This window comes from Heteronotia binoei, chromosome 4 (assembly GCF_032191835.1).
Source record: "Heteronotia binoei isolate CCM8104 ecotype False Entrance Well chromosome 4, APGP_CSIRO_Hbin_v1, whole genome shotgun sequence".
Lineage (NCBI taxonomy): Eukaryota > Metazoa > Chordata > Lepidosauria > Squamata > Gekkonidae > Heteronotia > Heteronotia binoei.
In genome coordinates, this window is record NC_083226.1 from 105,661,413 (window position 1) to 105,682,257 (window position 20,845).

The window sequence follows — 20,845 nt, forward strand, 5'->3', positions numbered from 1 at the left end:
TAGTGGTGTTGGGACCTAACCCCATTGCACACATCTTGGTGGCAGTATAGGGAGGATTTTTAAAACAAAACTGTTCTCCAAGATATGGAAGTGTTAGAAAAGAGCAAGAGTCCAGTAGCTCTGTAAAGACTAACCAAATTGGTGGCAGGGTATGAGCTTTCATGAATTACTGATCACACTTTCACATATAACTAGAATGGGAGTCCATCTGTCCTATATTTCAGAGAGTGGAGTGATTTCAAATGTTGAATGACATTAACAAGCAAATGAAATAGCGGATGAATGATGATACCAGGCTTGATTGGATTAGGTGCATGGCAAAATCAGCATTGGTAATGAGACAGGAAACCTAGGTCTTGATTCAGTCCAGTAGGAAGCATTGTCTTGAGTTTCTTGAGACTGCAATTCAGCAGTCTGTTTCTGATCTCCCTTTGAAATTCCTTTGTAAGAAAATTGCTCCCCCACTGTTTTTGAATGTTGTGGTTTCTAATTTATTTTTTGTCATAGGGATTGGCCTGTTTGTCCAATGTAGAGGTTGGAAGGGCATTGCTGACACATGATGGTATAAATCACATTAGAGGATGACCATGAGTAGGAACCCTGAGATGGTTTGACTGATGTTGCTGGGTCCACTGATGGTGTTGTTAGGATCTATAAGTGCAAAACTGGCATCTTGGTTTGTTGCAGGCCTTGGTACCAAAGCACATTAGTTTATTAGTGCAGGCAAGAAGATTTTTTTAGATTTAGCAGGTAGTCACATACAGCTCATAACTCAAGCCTGTTCAACGTATTTTTAATGACCTACTACATCCCATGCTGGATAGTGACAGTTCCCTCAAGCAGGCAGTGGGAGATGGAGCATTCTTGCTCACAAGCAGCTTGCTAACTTAAAACAACTTCTCACCTGCAATGATAAACTACAGTGAGTTTTCTTTGGGTTTGTGTTGTAGCAAGCTGTCCCTGGGTATCATTATGGAAGATTAGGGAGAGGAGTTAGATTATGTTACAATACTAGTAAGTTATTGAGACAAGTTTTAAAGTCCCATGTACATTACTTCCATATTGTCATCTGTATTTTGACAGCTGTAGGCACAGGGAGCACATATTATCCATGTGCCAACAGCTTCATTGTCTACTCGTATGCTTCTGGTTTCAATTTAAGATGCTTGTTTTAAGTTCAAAATGGTTTGGGGCCAGCACTACTCCCATACATACAATCTTGAGATCTGATAATAAGGCCTTGCTGCAGGTTGATGGTAGAGTGCAATCTATTGAGAGCAGAGCTTTTAAGTATTGCCTCAGTTTTGTGGAGGCTATTGCCTCTGGACACCTGGTAACTATATCATTTTTGTCTTTCGGGAGGTGGGAGGAGTGAGTAAAGATTCTTCCTTCTTCCAGGTTCTTAATGATGGCTTTATGAAAACTGAAGAATTTCTGTGCTGTTTTTATGAATTGTTGATGTTTTACTGCAGCTGTTTACATTTTAATACACTACTTTGAGTATTTTTAATATCAAGTTGCCTACATGCAAACAAATAGGTTTTTAAAGGGTTTGACAGATGGATAGTGGTGCTTTGCATTACTATTCTAGGAATTGGTCTGGGTCACTGAAATAGTTTATGTCATTTCAAATATATATTCTTGATTTCTAAAATGGCTTGCTTTGTATAAATGTATTTTAGCTGTTCTTCAGTGATTGCTGAATGCTTATTCAGATTGTGCTGTCTGTGGTAGATAGTTGCTAGGTTTTTTCAGTTAACACTTGGATGTAGTATGGGCACTTGTCACAAATGAAGATTGCTCTCTATAAAATTGCTTGCATGTAGTTTTACCTTCATTTTGTATAGCTTTTCTAATTTTTGTATAAAGGGAACAGACCTCTCTGGAGGATGGTGAGATTCCTTGGTTGCAGTATCATGAAGAACTTGAAAGCAGCAGCGATGAGGAAAATGACCAAGTCAGCCACTTTGTACATCCTGGCTTTTTCATGTTGGATGGCAACAACAATCTAGAGGATGATTCCAGTATGAGTGAAGACTTAGATGTGGAGTGGAGGTATGGGCATTCTCTTTACTGTAGAAATACTTAAAAATAAACATTAACAAGTAATGGGTTCTGGAGCCAATCTATAGTTATATATGTGTGCTGCTTGCTTTCTAGTTGTCACACTGTAGGTAGATGTGTTTCCTCCGTCTCTGCACTGCACAAACTGGAACAGGGGATGTGGTAGTGAAGAGACAGGCTTGAACAAGCTGAAGGAGAAAAAATGACATGCTGGTCTTCTCAGCTTTGCCATACTTGCAGTAGTTGGCAGTTCATGGGGGAGGTGAGGGGAGAAAAGAGGAACATTTAGTCTGCCGCTCCCTAGTTGCTGACCAGAGAAGAAATTCCTAGATGTTAAAGCTGTTGAATTTATACATAGCCAGTTCCTTAGCCAGTCTGTGGTGTTCTTTCTGCCTGATTTCATAGTTCCAATTATCTGGATATGTGGAAGCATCAGTGTTGAAAGATTTACTAAAAACTGTTCATAATTGATCCTGGATTTATGCACACCAAAATGTTCATAATTGATCCTGAAGTTATGCACATGGAATTCAAAATTGATCCTGGGTTCATAATTGATCCTGGAGTTATGCACATTTATGCACACCAAAAGGAATACATTTGCCCAAGCAGAAGATAGTGTGAACCTTAAAAAGAAACTGTGGTTATTAACATAACATATTGATAATATGACCATACTAGCCCAATTTTATATTTCAGGTTGCATCATTAGTATATGTTGCTTAGTGTTGTGAAAGCTAAGAAAAACTGCCAGCATATACAATACTTTGCAAGGGAAGATGGAACTTTCTTTTCAAATCTGTTTCTACTCCCTCCCTTCCAGGCTACTTGATGAATTTGGTGATGGTCTTGGTGTTGCTCAAGCCATTTCTTATGTAGATCCCCAGTTCCTGACATACATGGCCCTTGAAGAACGCTTGGCACAAGCCATGGAGGTAATGTTATTTTTAGCTTGTCTTGATGTAAGACAAACTGAGGGAAAATGTGATTTATACTAAGTCTCCATTTATCCCATCATGAAGTCAGTGTTTTAGTGTTTGTCATGCCGAATATAAAAATGTGCATAGGGGCCTACACAAGCACTCCAGGTGGCTTGTTAGGCCCAACCTAATATTTTGCATTATTTGCAGCCCCATGGACAACTGTATAATGATAACCATGAAAAGAAAAGTTAGAACGCTGCTCCAAAAGTGGCTTTTTGTTTTACCCACACTTTCTAGTTGTGACCTTGTTCATTCATGCACTTTTTTGCTGCCTTCCTTTCACTGTTGCTCCTCAGCAGTATTAATAATGACAGTCAATATATGATAACAGCTACATTACCCTGATGACAGCATATTGCCTCCTTCATGCACATGTAAGTATGTTACCAACTGGCAGCACCTCTTCATCAGAGCCACCCATGCTAGTTAGAAAGACCAAGTAGGAGGTTACTGCTCATACCTATAGCCACAAGGTCCAGGACTTTACTTGGATTCCGGTCCCTGGACAATTCAAATACAGCTAACATCATGTGCAACTCTGTCTTGCCAGGGAAATAGTCAAGGTAACACAAGTAAAGGAAGCCTGCTATTCTAGTCATTATAACTGCCAGCTTACTCCTATAGCTCCATGGTTGGGAAAAGTCTGGTCATAGAATCTGTAGGGCAAAAGGCTGTTTCCCAAGTAAAGTAGCCAAGCTGATGTGATTAATACTTACAATGGATGCCAAGAACTTCACAAAAGTGGAACTATTAAAACCTTTGCCTTCAAGATTAGCTTGCAATTCGAAACAATTGGTAATACAAGCCGTTCTGTCTCTGCCCTGTGGCCAGCTTTTGTCATGGCAAGTGCTGCGGTAGCTGCTTGTTACTTATGATTAATTATCGTACCATGGATTATTGCAGGACGTCTCTCCTAAAAACAGCTAAGATTGGTTATGTGTGCTGTTTCTGTATCTGTGCAGTTGAGGCATTCTTCCATCTTCTCCTTTTCCCTTGCTTTACATAGCCAGGCATTTTTCCTTTCTTTTTATGTTCTGTATTTCTCCACAGCTAGGGAAGCCTTGGTCAGTTTCATTTTCCCTGTTTTGCATGAGAATGTAGCTGTAACAGGAGAAACTTGAAATGAAATAGACCACAATTTTATTAGCTATGGAGATGTGTATCTTCAGAAAATGTTAGAACAGCAATATCAAAAAAACCCTCCTAACCATGAAGGTTCCCTTCCCTAATTGAGAGATAAGAACTCTTCCCCCATGCTTGAGCAAAAAATATTCAGAAACCTTTCTTTTGTAGTTTGGGGAAACTGATGCAGAGGGCATGGGGGGGGGGGTGGGAAAGACAGCTTACAAGAAACTATATGCACAACATATTTATAGCTGAACTTCAGGCATTTTAAAATGTTAAAAAAAATCTACCTTTTATGAAAGTTAAGGGATGCTGATTGAAATTCACAAATAAATTGCTATCTAAACTGACTATTTATTTAAAGCATTTCTGTGTTACATTTTCACTCGATATTGGATCCCCAATATAGTTGTCCTTGTATTACTAACTCTGTCTTGGAATTATTGTGCACAATGTCTGTATTAGCATTTTGGTGTTTAGAAAAAATGTTTTTATAGGAAATAGGGGAAAGACACATACTGTGAAGACTGCATAGTCATCTTATATCATGAAGACATCTGAGGCAACTCCACAGGACAGAATTGCAAAACGTGTTCTTTCCAGGGCTTTGTGTCCTTGAAAGTTGGTTGACAGAGTAAAAGGAATAGCTTACTCCATATATATTTTTTTTGTGGGGGTGTATTTTCTGTATTTGTGTGTGTGTGCACACACCTGCTTGCCCGCCTGGATGTCATGGAGACTTCTGGCAACCCCTACTTGGGGCATGGAGGACATTCAGAGAAGTGGCTTGATATATCCTGCCTCTACCTCCCACTCCTGGTATTCCAAGAGGGTCTCCAATCCAAGTACTTGCCAAGGTCAGCCCTGGTTAGTGTCCAAGATATGATGAGATCAGACTTGCCTGAGCTATCCAGGTCAGGGCTGCTTACTCCATATCTTGATATCAGGTACTGCTGCATCTGGTGCATAGTTATCTGCCATGGTTTTGAGAAGAGGAAGGTAGCAACTCCATCAGTTGCTATTGCTTATAAATCCTTGTTTGTGGGAGACATTCTACCTAGGTGCATGCTGAGGGTTTGCCTGCTGAGAGACAAGAGAAACAGAGATATAAGAATGAACAGTGAATGGTAGCAGCTGCAACAGATGATTTCAGTGAAAAGATGTTCATTTTGAATTGGTAAATGCATGCTGTGTACAGCCACCACTTCCATCTGCATTTCCTAGTTCCATTCCCTACTCTACCACTGTTAGTGTCCTTGATACTTATATTTGGAGCTTCACCTGTTGAGCACGAATAGTCATTGAGATAATATTCAGATAATACTTACAGACAAGGGACATGGTTCTTTACAGTATTGAAGTCATGGGTACTAACAAAAACTTACATATAACAGCATAATAAAAGATCAATTTCTTGACAAGGTCAGAAAGGCACCCTCCCAGCTGGTAGGGCAAGAGTTGCAAGGTTTAATTGCAGAATAAAGTTAGAGTCCAGTAGCACCCTTAAGACCAATGCAGTTTTACTCAAGGTATAAGCTTTCTTGTGTACACACACACTTCTTCAGATATAATGAAATGGGAGAAAACCATTCAAACTTATAGAAAGGGTTGAGGGGAAAACAAAGTAGCATGTAACATGATGTGGACATTTTGAGACAAAGCAGGGACAAGCCAAGTGCACAACACCTCTAAGAACAACATATTGGTATAGTATTTATAACAACATATAGTGATTGTTACCTTCACACTTGAGGGGAGGCAGATGGGCAATATAAAGTTAATTTCCCCACAGTTAGAAAAGATTCTCTTACACATTATCTCCTATTTTGAGATACTTATTGCTTCAAATGTTGCTTCCCATCAGTTGAATCCATACAGCTGTTAACCCTGTGCACTTGGCTTGTTGTCCCTGTTTTGTCTCAAAATGTCTACATCGTATTATATGCTAATTTGTTTTCCCCAACCCTGTCTTTAAGTTGAATGGTTTTCTCCCATGACATTGTACCTTAAGAATTGTGTGCGTACACACGAAAGCTTATACCTTGAATAAAACTTTGTTGGTCTTAAAGGTGTCACTGGACTCAAACTTTGTTCTGCTGCTTCAGACCAACATGGCTAACCACCTGGATCTAAGTTTATACCTGTTAAATAAGGAAGATTTTTTTTAGCCAGTCCTCCAGTTTCCCTCATCATATTAAAGAAGTAGAAATGACTCCGTGGCCATAAGAATGGTGAGTGCTTTGCCCATCTTGGCATGTTTAGGATGGTGAATGTTTAGTTGTCATGACTGATACTTGCCAGTTGATTCTCCCCCAGCCCAAATGCTTTTTCTTATTTGCACTGGTTGCTCTCTCAGCCCTAGTTGGAGCAGTGGCGTTGAGATTCCTGGTGAGCATTTGCCTGTAAGGTTTCTAAAATTACACGAGGTGTTAATCTTCCACTAACTCTGTTACTGTTCTATCTGGCTATTACATTAAAATGACTGAGAATGTGAGAACTTATGGCTGCTCTTGAAGAAGAAATAATAGCAGGGTTAATATTTTTGTATTTATGCTAAAGATCTTGTCATGCTTAAGAGAAACAGATTCCAGTTACAAAGTCCCCAACACTATCATAATATTCAAAATCGCTGTCTCTCATAATACAGAGGATGACCCTGTGCCAACCATGAAAGCAGCAAAACCAGTTCCACTCATAGGCAGGGTAGAGCTTTCTGCATACTTCAAGGTATGCGGAAATATCTTTGTTAATTCACCAAAAGAATTCCCTGCTCCCCTAACAAAGAGGAGAAGAAGGGATCTGCTGAGGGCTGAAGCTGTTCCAGGAACCTAGAATGTTGATTGCAGCTGAGTATTAAAGTGAAAACGAGGAGGATCCTAAAGCCTAAATAAGACCCTAAGGTCTCATAGAATGTTTGAGTTGGAGATTTTGGGAGTTGAGGAAGGAATTTCTAAATCTTTTTCCCTGTGATTCCTTATGAACCCTTTGCTCCTCTGTAAGTATAAAGTTCAAAATAATTTACTTAAATAAATTATTTATAAAGGAAGTGTTACTTCATCAGCTTAATTTTAACTTTGACTTTTGCTCTGTAATGAGAATGGTCAGAATTAATATGCCTAACTTGTAAAAATATCTGTATTTGATTATATTGCATTGTCTTTTGTGTAAAAATAATTCAAATGGCATACTTGCATTCTATACATTACTGGTCACTATTGGTTAATTAATATCTAAGTTATTTTTGTTTACTTCATTATTATTTCTGTTCTTTCCAAAGGAATATATTTATATACATTAGCTTGTATCAGATTTGTTAAAATATATAAAATTCTTAAACAGGACTTCCAATTATCCGCTCAGGTCTACACCTATCCAGTTTCAACTAAGCGGCAGCATCAAAGCCTCTCCCACATCCATTACTGCGCCCCAGGTTAAGTAAACATAAACATAAAATAAGAGCAATTGTACTATTGCTTTTTGTTCTTATGTCATTTCCTGTATGCGTGTGCATACAAACACAACCTTCCTTGGATCTTGCTGAAAAATGGGTTCAGAATCACTGGGCTTCAGAGATGCTTGAAGTGCCTCCATGATGGAAACACTAGACAGTTCTGGCATATTGTGAACAACAGTGTCAAGAATATTTCTTTTATTCCCTTTTGTATCTCTCCAGATATACGGTTTCCTTTTTCAGCGGTTTATATCAAGAGGACATAGCCAGATAAATAGAAGAGGAACATTTAGTTGAGATTGGGGAACTGGAACCTTGGCTACCAGTTCAGTTGAGACCATTGCATACCTAATAAAGAACAGGAAATTAGGGAAAGCATCAGGAATGGATGGAGTACCAGTGGATTTATTACAATCAAACCCAAAGTGGTGGGAAGAAGTTTTGACCCCTCTGTTCTCTGTGATAAATAACTCAGGGTATATTCCTTCTATCTGGTACCAGTTTTCAAGAATAAATGAAAAGAGCAGGACCCACAGAACTATCGCCCAGTTATCCTCCTCTCAGTTACTGGGAAACTATATGAAGCTTATTTAAGAATAAGATTGAAAGAATGGATGGAGAAGTCAGAAATTCTGAGTGAGAAAAAAGGTGGGTTCTGCCAAGGATGCTCTGCAGTTGATTGCTGCCTGGTTCTAGCCTATTTGATTGGGAAGTATACTTTTCCAGTAAATAATCAAATATATGTAGCCATGGACTTTCACTCAGCATTTGATAGCAACTCTAGAACCAGACTATGGTAGAAACTAAAGGAAACTGCAATCAGCAGATGCTTGCTGTGGCTATTGACTAGATTATATCAAGGCACAGAAGTGAAAATCATATGTAGGCCTGAAGGCCAGACTACAGATTCTATGCCAACCTTTCAAGATGTTCAGTAAGGTTCTCTTTTATTCCTTTACCTATTTAATTTTCATATCAATGACATTGTCAAAGCAATTTCAGGACCTACTCAACTTGCACCTACCCTTAATGATCAAGATCTTTCAATTCTAATTTATACCAATGATACTGCAATAGGGTTGAAATGCATATTTTAGCTCCTACTGTGCTGACAAAGGTTTAATTATAAATGCTCAATCAAAAGTAGTTGTCTTTGCAAGAGGGTGCGGACTGAAGCAAAAGGACTGGAGGATGATTGAACACTGAATGAGTAACATTTAAATATTTAGGAATGATAATTTCCCAAGACCTAACTTGGAAAAATCCATTCCAATCTACCTCTTATAACACCATATTTTAATGTTTTGACACTTTTTTTTCCACGCAGAAGGAGAGAAATATTACCCAGCTATAAGGATTTTTTGGTTAAAATTAATCAAATGATACTTCATGGTGCCTGAGTGTGGGTAGAAGGTATGTCTGAGATTATTGGTCCTTTCTTATTAAAATTTCTGGGGAAATAATCATGTTACCAAAGCATGTATCCAGTATAGCTGTTCACCAAGAATTTGAAATTTCTTCATTAGCATCAGTAGCTTGACTGGATGAATTTAGACTGAGGATCAAGATTCTTTTTAACTGAATTCCTTTTTAGACTAGAAGAAGATCCCTTCCAGAGTAAATGGAAGAGACTGGTCAATCAGAAACTGGAACAACTAGGCTTTTCTTCACCTTTACTACTCTGGTTGAGAAGTGAGAAAACTACATTTCAAAGGTCAAAACCCCCCAGCTATTGATGCTAGATTTCAGAAGCACAAATCACCAAATAAGAAGGGTATGTTCCCTTGCCTACAGTGGACTTGAAATCTCCAGCTATCTTACCAGCATATTTGAAGTTCCCCGATATCAATATTTTTTTTTGACTGCTTGATTGAATGCCATGTTAACTCCAGAAATGAAAGGTAACTTTTTGGGTGTTCTTTTTTCAGAACACTGGTGTTTCTGCAATAGTGCGAAGATATGTACCTTGGCTCATCTAGTTACCAAATGTCTCAGTTTCAGTGAGGAGAGACAGAGATTGATTACCTCAATACATGAGAAAAATGAGCTCACAAATATTAATCAGAGGCTTTCTTTTCTTCTACAAGATAAAGACTCGTATATCACTAGATCACTGGCATCCTACTTCTAGCAACTCAGCTTAAAATTAAAAAAAAAACTTTTGTGACTGCAGTGAGATCCCCCAACGTGGGTGAAAAGAGCTGTATTATAAAAGGAAAGAGAGTGCCTCCAAAATTGAGCATGATAAGATTAATCCCTAACCCTTGAAAGAGCAGTGGGATCATTAGCAAACAGAAGCTTTTCTATTGCTATCAAGGTCAGGCAAAATTTTCGACTCCTTTAAAAAAGATGACAAAATCTCTTGCATTTCCTTTGAAAACAGAGATATCAAAATTAGATATCTCATATTCTTATATCAATACAACAGTTTATTTGATGTTATTTAATTTCATATTGTAGTATCGTAATGTGTCTTCCAGAACTTGTTAAAATAACTAGATTTAGTGAAAAATGCAAGAACATTTCATTACCACTAATTAAGGGTAGAATTTCTAGATTTGTTATTGAACACAGTAAATCATTAATATTTACCAAATTTTAAAAAATAATCCAGAGTCCTGCTCCAATATACAAAGGTTGGCTGGAAACTTCCTAGTTTGAATTGAAACCAAATCCCACTTTGTTTAAACTGAGAATTTTTCTGCCATTTGTTTCTAAAATGATCACAAACCTAGTAATTTCTTCAATTTCTTATTTTTTGCCTTGGGAATGTATCTTAGATACATAGAGAATTTTGTCACAATCCTTTGAGTGGTACAGAGATTCTTACTGTTTTTAATAATATTCAGTGATCATCTGCAATCCCTCCATATGCTCCTTAGATTCCCTGTAGTCATTCATCATTGCTCCTGTATTAATGCAGTTTTGTTCACATTCCTGGTGCTTCAGTCAGTTATTTTTGGAATCTAAAAACAACCAGTCAATTAAGCTAGCTTAGTATTTAATGAAACAGCAGCATGTTATGCTATGAATGAATAATACAGATCGGGGAGGGGGGGTCCCCAATAAATGAGGTAACAAAGTAAGGAAGATCCAGAATGAATCAACATTGCCTAGAATGAGGCCATGTGAAATGGAAAAAGGTTAAAGGTGCAGGTAAAGTTGTCCAAGCCAAAGCATTATTTTAGATATGTAAGATCTTTTTTTGTAAGATTTTTGTGGGCTGTGGCTTTGTGGTAGAAGTCTGAGGTATCAGCATAGTGTGTTAGTTGTGTTTATATTATAATAAAATAGTCACAAGGTATTTTAGATTTACTTTTCCGTCTACAGATAACTTCTCAGGGATTCTTAAATAGCAGATAAATCTCATGCTTTTGCTGAAATTCTGTATTTCTGAGGTGCAAGTTTTCATCAGAAATGCAACACTCTCAGTCATAAATGCTTTTTAAAAAGGGAATAGAAGATTTTAATAACAACAAATGATGTATTAGGTATTAAAAACTGTACTGCCATTCTCAGCCTGTAAATAAACAGAATTCACCAAGTTATAGTTAATATCTAATTAAACAAAAAAAAAGTCCCTTGACATTGTTACATAAGAGTTGGAAACACTGCTGAGATTCAGACAGGTTATAATTAGAGTTATGCAATACTTGCTCAGCTAAGTCAGACTTTACTGTTGGACAGGAGAAAACAAATTTCTAGAATTAATTAAATTATTTATGAATTGATTTGTTTTGCATACCTTATTTTATAGAAGGAAACAACTACAAATATTGAGTCAAAACTAACTTGCTTTAATATAAATCAGAATCACTTTCTTTGTCTAAACCAAAGGTCATCACACTATACTGAGTATAGCTAACCACCAGAATGAAAATCGCTGCCTGAAATTATGATAGTAGCACATGCAAATGTTTTTTAAAAAAATTATGTTTTATGCTTTTATTGTTGTTTTATCTTATCGGTCACACTAATGTGCTTGTGTCAACCCTTGGTTTGTGAGCCACTCTGAGCCTGCCTTAGGCGGGGAGGGCAGGATATAAATTAAACAAATAAATATACAAATATTTATGCCACAAAATGACAAATTCATAAACACTGTTCATACTTGTTTTTCTTATATAAATTAATCCAGATTGAAACCATTTTCATTGATTAGCAATAATCACAGTTTTTAATGAAAATTGAATACAATTCATTTATATTCCCACTCAAATTCCTATTTGACTTTGGTAATGCTGAAGCTTATTGAAAAATGGAAAACTTCAATTGGTTGGATATTTTGCATGTACAGAAACATTATTTCTTAGCATATTTAAGGAACTAATTATTCAATGCTAAAATTGAAACTATAGTACGTGTAATACTATATGTGTTGTGTGGTAGTTTGCTTAATGGCATCAAGAAGTGAAATTCCTTTTCCCTAGTTCATTTGCTGAAGACCATAATGTAAGAGAAGTTCAAATACTTCAGCCAGAATTAGAAAAACATTATCAAACAAAAGGCTTAGTAATGAAAAATAAAAAGCCAACTTTACTTTAGTGCTAGTACAATATTTCAGGTGTTCAAAACAGGTAACTTCCATCCATTTCAGTTAGATTTCAAACAAGTTATTTGGCCTTTTGCCAAGGACTCTTGTATGTTTACTTTTTCACATCCAAGTGATTCTGCATTTCATGCCATGTTTCACGTTTCTTATAGGGAGAGAACTGTTTTTGGTAAGTCTAACAATCTTTCTAGAAGATCGTTGAGTTTCCTGAACTTTGTGCTGTGAAGGGACTGCTTTGAACAGTGGAATGCCTGAAACTGTTTGTCAGCATTATATGAAGTCTTTGAAAATACTGAAACATGATTTAAATAGGTTGTGCTCAAGGAAAAAATTGCAGTTGTCAGTAGTCTAGCACCTACTTTGTCCCTTTGTCAACATATCTAATTGCTTCTCTTTTGAAAAGTGATTGCTTTCCAAAGAATGATACTTAAAGAAAATAAATACTATGTTGGTAGCTTTTTTTCTGAGTGGGAGAAGTTATACAAGCATTTAACATTGCTGAAGTAATAGTACCAAAACAGGCTTTAATACATGAGATAAATAATGCAAACTCCACCTACAAATAGTCACTTAATAAGGCAAGGTCTTTCTGTTAATCTCTTCTTTTAAAAAAAGAAGACCATGATATGTGAAATAGATGCATTGCTGGTTACTTCTAGGTAAAATCCCTGCATATTATACATACTGTAAAAAGAAGTGGGATAACAACCTGATAACTTCAGTTTAGATGCAACATTGAATCAGAGTGTAGTGATAGGGCCTCAGATTATGAGGGGGCCTCCAAATTTTAAAAAATAACTAAATATTACTAAATTGCCATGGGGAGGAATGCCACATATGGGGCATCTTAAACTTGACATAGCTTATCATTGAGCATTAGATCTGAAATTAAGCCATGTTGGTTCACATGGATTTTTTCCATTGAAAAAACAGTTTTTCACATGTTTTGAGTCACATTGATTACAGAACTGAAGTTTCACATAAGAGAATCTTGACTATTTTAGTATGGAGTACAAGAAAGCTGTACTCCTCCTGTTCACTAATCTAGATCTTTTCAAATTCAGGTAACAAGCATGTTCATGGAAATGACTTATCAGCGTCTACAGGTACCTGTAATTTCTGATTATCTACAGAAAAAGAATGTTGGCAATGTATTTAATATGTGAGGATGTTAGAATTTTGTGTGTGTTGTCCGAGTGACCTTCTTTTCTGCAAGAGGCAGTGACATTTACAAGCCCATTTCCAAGCTTTGCGTGCCAGATAAATAGTCATGAGTATTCCAGTATTTCTTAGAGATAATATAATGTAAGACCAGGGCTTTTTTGTATCAGGAGCTCCTTTGCATATTAGGCCACACACCCTTAATGTAGCCAATCCTCCAAGAGCGTACAGGGCCTACTGTAAGCTGTAGGAGGACTGGCTACATCAGGGCCGTGTGGCCTAATATGCAAAGGAGTTCCTGCTACAAAAACTCTGTAAGAAGAAGAATTGCAGATTTATACCCCGCCCTTCTCCCTTACAGTATCCTATGTCTTCTCCCCCCACAACAGACACCCTGTAAGGTGGATGGGGCTGAGAGGGCTCTCACAGCAGCTGCCATTTCAAGGACAAGTCCTTTGATAGCTATGGCTAACCCAAGGCCATTCCAGCAGGTGCAAGTGGAGGAGTGGGAAATCAAACCCGGTTATCCCAGATAAGAGTCCGCACACTTAACCACTACACCAAACTGGCTCAAGACATTGATGCTTTAACATAACTGGAAATTGTCATTCCAGTGACACTGATGTGACAGTTCTTTCAGTACACATATGTTATTTGAGTTCTGTATAGTAGAAAGAAATGTGAAATGACCTCATATGTTCTTACCTCACAAACACTATTGCTTTTTTAGGTGTGTGTGTGCGCTTGCATGCCTTGAAGCCATGGTGATCTCTGGCAACCCCTACTGAGGCCTGAATGTTTTTCAGAGAGGTGGCTTTTATTGCCATCCTCTGTGTCCCAGTCCTGGTATTCCTTTGGAGGTCTCCCTGCCAAGTACTTGTGAAGGTCAGCCCTGCTTAGCTTCCAAGATCTGATGAGATTGAGTTTGCCTGGACTATTGACTTCCGGGGTTGGAAAATGCCAAGCTGAACTTCTCAGAAGGGAGCAGGCTGGAACTTCTGTTCGGGGTAGTGGGAGGCAATTTAATGCCTACTGCCTACTTTTCTCAGTCAGAGATCAGTCCAAGATATGCACAGGAAACTTTGAGGACATTTACCTTGGCTAAAAGGGAGTCCCGAGGGGGGGCTCCTTTGAGGCTTTGAGGGGTCTCCGGAGACCAGTAGCATTTTCATCATTTGCAGAAATTTCCAGAGTCATTTATTTGACATAAGCTCGACAGGATTCTAATCTTCTTTGATACTACTAAACATCTAAAGCTACACAAGACCGGTGTTGATCTGGATAACTACAGAAAAGGTACTGATCGCTGTCTTTCATTCCGGGACCAATTAAAGTTAAACAAAATAAAATCAGAATGTGGGAAATTTAAATCTAGAAAGCTTGGAAGAAGAAGGGGAGAGGGGGCGAAATTTAAAGGACAGTGCTAAAAAGTGGAAAGGAATTTATTGTTTGGTCTACTTGTGGTTTTTGAGAAAAAGCCCCATTATTATAGAACTGCAGCTCCCACAATCAACACAGGAAATACGTCAAGTATCGTGAGATCTCTCTACTAGCGAAAACGGGATCTGGAGGCAAGTAAAGTAAGAAGCATTGGATGGAAAGGGAAATTATTGAAGCAGCCAGCCTACTCTAAGACTATAATATCATAGAAAAACATCAGCGGCCATTGCAAGGAGGCTAAAAGTTTAAATAAAAATTTTGAAGTGTTCGGGACATTAAAAATTGGGGAGCCAACAGAGGTGACGTTATAAGGTAAATGCTATTAGACGTTATTGTTGATAACTTTTAGAAGCCACTAAGAAAAAAAGAAAAAAAAATTAAGTGAGGCAGAAAGTTGTGACCACCATTTTGGATAAAATAAAAACGTTAAAAATTAATATCTGAGCCCAGGAGGCTCTGAGGACGGTGAAATTAGGCTTATTGAAGAAAGCAAGCTTCACTCTTTTAAACCTGATAGTTGAAATTTAATTTGGTGAGGTAAAATTTTTCGGTGTTTTTACATGTCAGACCACAAGCAAACCTGAGCAAGGACTGCTTCACTGGAGAAAATGCAGGACCAATTAGATGCAATGGAAGCCAGGATAATGAAAGGGATGAAGGAGATGATAACTGCTTCCAAAAAAGAAATTAGAAAATATATTGAAGAGCTAAAAAAAGATATAGAAGACCTCAGAAATGAGACTGTGGTAACATCAAAGAAACTGCAAGAGGTGGAAGGGAGAGTGAAAGTACATGATTCCACCTTGTTATGTTAAAAATACAAGGAAAAGTGGCAATTCATGACTGCAAATTGATGGAGACCCAGATATGTCTGAGAGGAGTACCTGAGGATGAAGAAACTGATTTGAAAGAATATATAATAAAAATAATTGCGGAATTTTTGGAGGAAGATCCTGAAGGGACTAGAAATATGTATGACTATATGTATAGAGTGAACTCACTTTATGGCAAAAAAAAAAAATCTACCAAGAGATGTGGTTATAAGATATATGACAAAAGAAATGGTGGGAAAGATCATGAATAAAAACTTTGAAACGACATTGATAGTGGGAGGCAGCAGAGTAAGAATTATGAAGGAGTTGCCAAGACAAGTGATAAATGACAGAAGAGCATACAAGAAACTGACAGAAAAATTACAGGATAGTGAAATGAGGTATAGATGGATAATACCTGAAGGTTTGAGCTTTGAACTTCAAGGAAAAAGGATTGCAATTACAAACACACAGGAACTGCGTAGATTTTGTGAAGAACATAAAAAATTTGCACCATTATGTATTACTAATTATTATCTTGGAATGTAAATAGACTAAATTCACCACAAAAAAGAAAGGCAACGTTTCATTGGATTAAAAAGCAAAATTGTAATATAATTTGTTTACAAGAAGTACATATCAAACAAAAGGATTATAAATTTTTATGGAATAAGCAATTGGGACTAGAATTTCACTCATTGGCTGAACAGAAGAAAAGGGGAGTGATTTTTTTATATTAAACAAGAATTGGAGCCGAAATTAGTGTTTAAAGATAAAAATGGAAGATTTGTAGCAGTAGAAATAATATTAAATGCAAAAAAAAGTTGTTATTGGGACTGTATGCACCAAATGGAGCAAAGGATGCTTTTTTAAAAGACATCATACAACAATTTGATGAAGTGATATATGATCAAGTTTTGTTAATGGGAGATTTTAATGGAACAATCCAGAATACATTGGATACGTCTGGGGAAAAAAATAAGGAAGGAAAATTGCCAAAGTCTTTTTTTTAATTGGTCAAACAAGAAAACCTGGAAGATATATGGAGAAAATTTAACCCTGAAGTACGGGACTATACCTTTTTTTTCAGCAAGACATAATACTTTTTCCAGAATTGACATTTGTGGGGCATTAAGGATTTAGGCCTTATAACAAAGAAAATAGAGATTTTTCCTAAAATACGGGCTGATCATAACTCAATAATGTGGATTACAAAATTGTCTGAAAAGTCGAGAAGATGGAGGTTAAATGATTTACTACAGAATAAAGAAATAGTGACATCTCTAGAAAATGAAACTAAAGTTTTCTTCCAAATAAACGATAAAGAAGATATAGAATTTCAAACAGTGTGGGATGCTTATAAAGCAGTAATGAGAGGAACATTGATTACAATGAATAATAAAGACAAGAGTGTCAGACAATGGAATATAACTGTGATGAGATGCTTAGCCTTACCGACTCCATTTTCTAACCCATAATACTAACCCTGAGAAAACCCTTGCATATCAAAGCAGAGGCCCAGAATGTTACTAACAGTTGGTGTGAACATTCCTTTCTCCGGTGGTCCCTGGTAGTGGGACGGTCCTGAACTGTTGGGAGTAGGCTCCTCCTCCGGAACAGGGTCGTTGATCGCTTGATCCGGCCTGGGGGAGGGGCCGCTCCCTTAGGACCCCTTCAGTCCAAACGGCCCTGTTGAAAGAACAGGACGTGTTCGCTGTGCCTGTGAGTCACGTTGATCAGAGGGACGAAATTTTTTCCTTAAAGGTCTCTGCCTTTTGACTTCAGCCGCAATCGGCGGCGGGCAGAGAGGTTCGCCGTCAGCGTTATGAACATATGAAGCTGCCTTATACTGAATCAGATCCTCGATCCATCAAAGTCAGTATTGTCTACTCAGACTGGCAGCGGCTCTCCAGGGTCTCAAGCGTTAGGCTTTGCCTAACAAAAAAAACGGCTCGTGCAGCGGCTGCCGCGGAGAGAGGGAAACGAGGTCGCCCCTTCCTATGCCTGCTCAAGCGGGGACGGCGTGAGCGGCAAAGCCAACAGTCTGGTCCCACGCAGCGCTGGCTGGCGTAGTGCAGACGACCAGGGCCCGGTCTCACCCGGCAGAAGACTTTGGCGAGTGCTTCAGACAGCGGTTTACTCGTGTGTAGGTAAGCTGTCTGGGAGAGAGAGCGGGAAGCTCTTCAGGACGCGCTCTGCCCTTATTCTTGGGACGGGCTCTGCTGTAAGGAGGACAGCCCACCCAGGAATTTTGCAGCTGGCCTTTTCCCGTCTTCCTGAACGGGAGCGGGTAGAATGTTAGTTAATCAGGCCTCTCCTTTCCAGGCACGCGGCGCGTGGCCGGGAAGGGGGGGGGGGAGGTCGGGGTTGGTTTGTTGTCGCCCTGTAGGGATCGCCATGGCAGGCTGTTAACCTGGAAATGGCAATTTCCTTTTCCCCTTTTTGTGTTCACTTTCGTTTCAGCCTCCTGTGGAGCTGAGATGGCTGACGAACAGGAACAGGGGACAGGATCAAACAGCGACTTCTCCATGCCTAAGTACTCTGGCTCAGCTTCTGAAAGGGATCGTGAGGACTCTGACCCGGATTTATCTGGAGAAAATGCCAAGCTGAATTTACTCGCTTGGTTAAAAAGGGAACTTAGCAAGGAATTTGCCCTGGCCCAAGGCACTGCTGCGCGTGCTCACTCTCAGAAGAGGAAGAGGCAAGCAGTTTTAGACTTTGCCACAGCCCCTACAGACCCTAAGAAGGCAAGATTGAGTAAGGGCTTGGAGTCTCCTAGTGATAGCTCGCAGGAGGAAGAGGAGGTTGCTTCCTCGGTGGACTCTTCTGCTAGAGAGGAGGGAGAACTCTCTGAGGAGGAGGATGATACTCCCTCTGTGCAGTCTAGGGTGTTCCCAGTGGAGTATTATTCCAAGCTCCTTCCTAAGGTCCTGAGGGAACTGGACTTCACAACCACTCCCAAAGAGAAAGCAGAGTTAGACCCGGAATTACCTTCAGGGTCGGGGAAAATGATGCCCAAAGTGGGGGTTTCTCAGACCGGTGTTCCCTTGCCCGCCCCCTTTTTTAGTCTGATTAAAGCGGAATGGGAGCACCCGGCGAAGCCAAAATCTAATCCACATCTGTTTTCCAAACTGTATGGTTTGAACCCAGAGGCTACTAAGCGTCTGAAATTGCCCCTAGTGGACGATCCTGTAAATAGTTTGTTATCCACATCGGTGCTGCCTATGGATGCGGACGGGCTACCTAAGATGCTTGTGACAGGCGGATGGAACAGGCTCTACGAAAAAATTTTGAAGCTTCGGCTTGGTCCATCCGGGCTTCGTCAGCGGGCTCCCTGTTTGCTCGTGCAGTATATACCTGGGCTTCTAATTTGGCATCCACAGATAGTGATGCGCCGAAAGAGTTCAAAGACGAGCTCACGAAAATAGCCCTGGGCACAGCATTTATCGCAGATGCGACCTTGGACGCTATGCAGTTGTCTGCTAGGGCAGTGGCCTGCAGTGTAGCAGTGCGCAGGAACGTCTGGCTTCGAACCTGGGATGCCGATGCAGCGGCTCAGGCCAGACTGGCAGCTGTTCCATTTAAGGGTGTTAGTCTCTTCGGGGACGAATTGGAACGCTTCCTGGTTGAGGGGAAGGACAAGAAGAAGGTTTTGCCTTCTAAGAGGAAGAACTTTAAGTCTAAGAAGCCCTTTCAGCCCTTTTGGGACTCTAAGAAGTTCTCATGGCCCGCGTCGTTCAAGCCCTTTCAAGGGAAGTGGCAGTCTCGCAGTAGGGATGCCAAACCCTTTTCTAGCCGTAGTGACAAAGGAAATAAGAGTGACTCCAAAAAGGGAGGGTCACAATGACTATGCCACAAGGCCGGAACTGCTTCCTATCGGAGGGCGGCTTCAGTTTTTTGCAGCTCAATGGAAGGCTTCGGTTGCAGACCAATGGGTGATTGACACGGTCTCCAAGGGCTACGCCTTAGAACTGGAATTCTTCCTACGTCAGAGGTTTCGTCCAGTCCTGAGGAAGCAGGATCCGATCAAGCACCTGGGGATGCTGGGCGCTATCCAGCATCTTCTGGACATCAGGGCCATAGAACTGGTACCCCCAACTCAGAGGGGTCTCGGGGTGTATTCCATCTTGTTCCTGGTTCCGAAGCAGAATGGCGATTCTCGGGCCATTCTGGACCTGAAATGGGTCAACCGTTTTGTCAAGACCAAAAAGTTCCGAATGGAGACTTTGCGTTCCATTCTCTTGGCAGTGCAGGAGCGAGAGTATCTGACGTCAATCGATCTGTCCGAGGCTTATTTGCACGTGCCCATTCGACCAAGTCACCGACGGTTCCTCAGGTTCGCCTATGATGGGAAGCACTTCCAATACCGGGCTTTGCCTTTCGGGCTCAAGTCTTCCCCGCGAGTGTTCACGAAGATCATGGTGGCGTTGGTGGCTCATCTACGGATGGGGGGCGTGGCTCTTCATCCGTACCTGGACGATCTGTTGGTCAGAGCCGCTTCGCATCAGCAGAGTCTGGAGGACACCGAATGGACAGTGCAGGTGCTGCAGGACCACGGGTTTGTGGTCAACAGAGCAAAGAGCAACCTTGTTCCCGTGCAGGCGAAAGTGCATCTGGGTGTCCTGATCGATACTCGAGACACAGAGTGTTTTTGTCGGAAGGACGACAGGTGAAGCTCAGGGCCTTGCTGGAGGAGGTGTTGGCGTTGACTCAGGTTCCTGTGATGACTCTAGCAAAGTTGTTAGGGGTGCTGGTTTCTTGCCAGGATGTGCTGTCTTGGGCGCATTTCCATCTACGGCCTCTGCAATGTTTTCTGATTCCCTTTCAGCATGTGATAGCTCGCAAGCTGCACAGGCTGGTGCTTCTTCCGCCGGAGCTGCGGCGGCAACTCCAGTGGTGGCTGGAACCATCCTGTTTTCAACAGGGGGTCGCGATGAAGGAGCCACAGAGGATAGTGGTGACGACGGATTCCAGTCTCTCCGGATGGGGAGCGCATTCTCAAGGGGTGATGTGTCAAGGTCAGTGGTCTCTACTGGAGTCTCGACAGAGCATCAATCTATTGGAGCTGCGGGCGATCCGTCTAGGGTTGTTACGCTTCCAGACTTCGCTACAGGGGCGTCACGTGTTGGTGAAGACGGACAATGTGACAGCAAAAGCCTACGTCAATCGACAAGGCGGGACCAGAATCAAGAAACTGTGCAGCAAGGCCAACAGTCTGTTAAATTGGGCAGAGAGGTATCTCTTGTCCATAAAGGCG

At 40.2% G+C, this 20,845-nt stretch overlaps 1 protein-coding gene across 5 annotated transcripts in view; it reads left to right on the forward strand.

Moving 5' to 3' along the window:
- PJA2 (praja ring finger ubiquitin ligase 2) overlaps positions 1-20,845 on the forward strand; it is a 94,419-nt gene that overhangs the window by 59,076 nt on the left and 14,498 nt on the right. For 3 of the 5 annotated variants that reach the window (XM_060235620.1, XM_060235618.1, XM_060235622.1), the window contains 3 exons: positions 1,870-2,055; positions 2,888-2,999; positions 13,240-13,281. In XM_060235620.1, the coding sequence (XP_060091603.1) occupies positions 1,870-2,055; positions 2,888-2,999; positions 13,240-13,281 (340 nt within the window). The remainder of the gene's footprint in view (positions 1-1,869; positions 2,056-2,887; positions 3,000-13,239; positions 13,282-20,845) is intronic. The other 2 variants (XM_060235621.1, XM_060235619.1) reach the window with 1 other exon arrangement.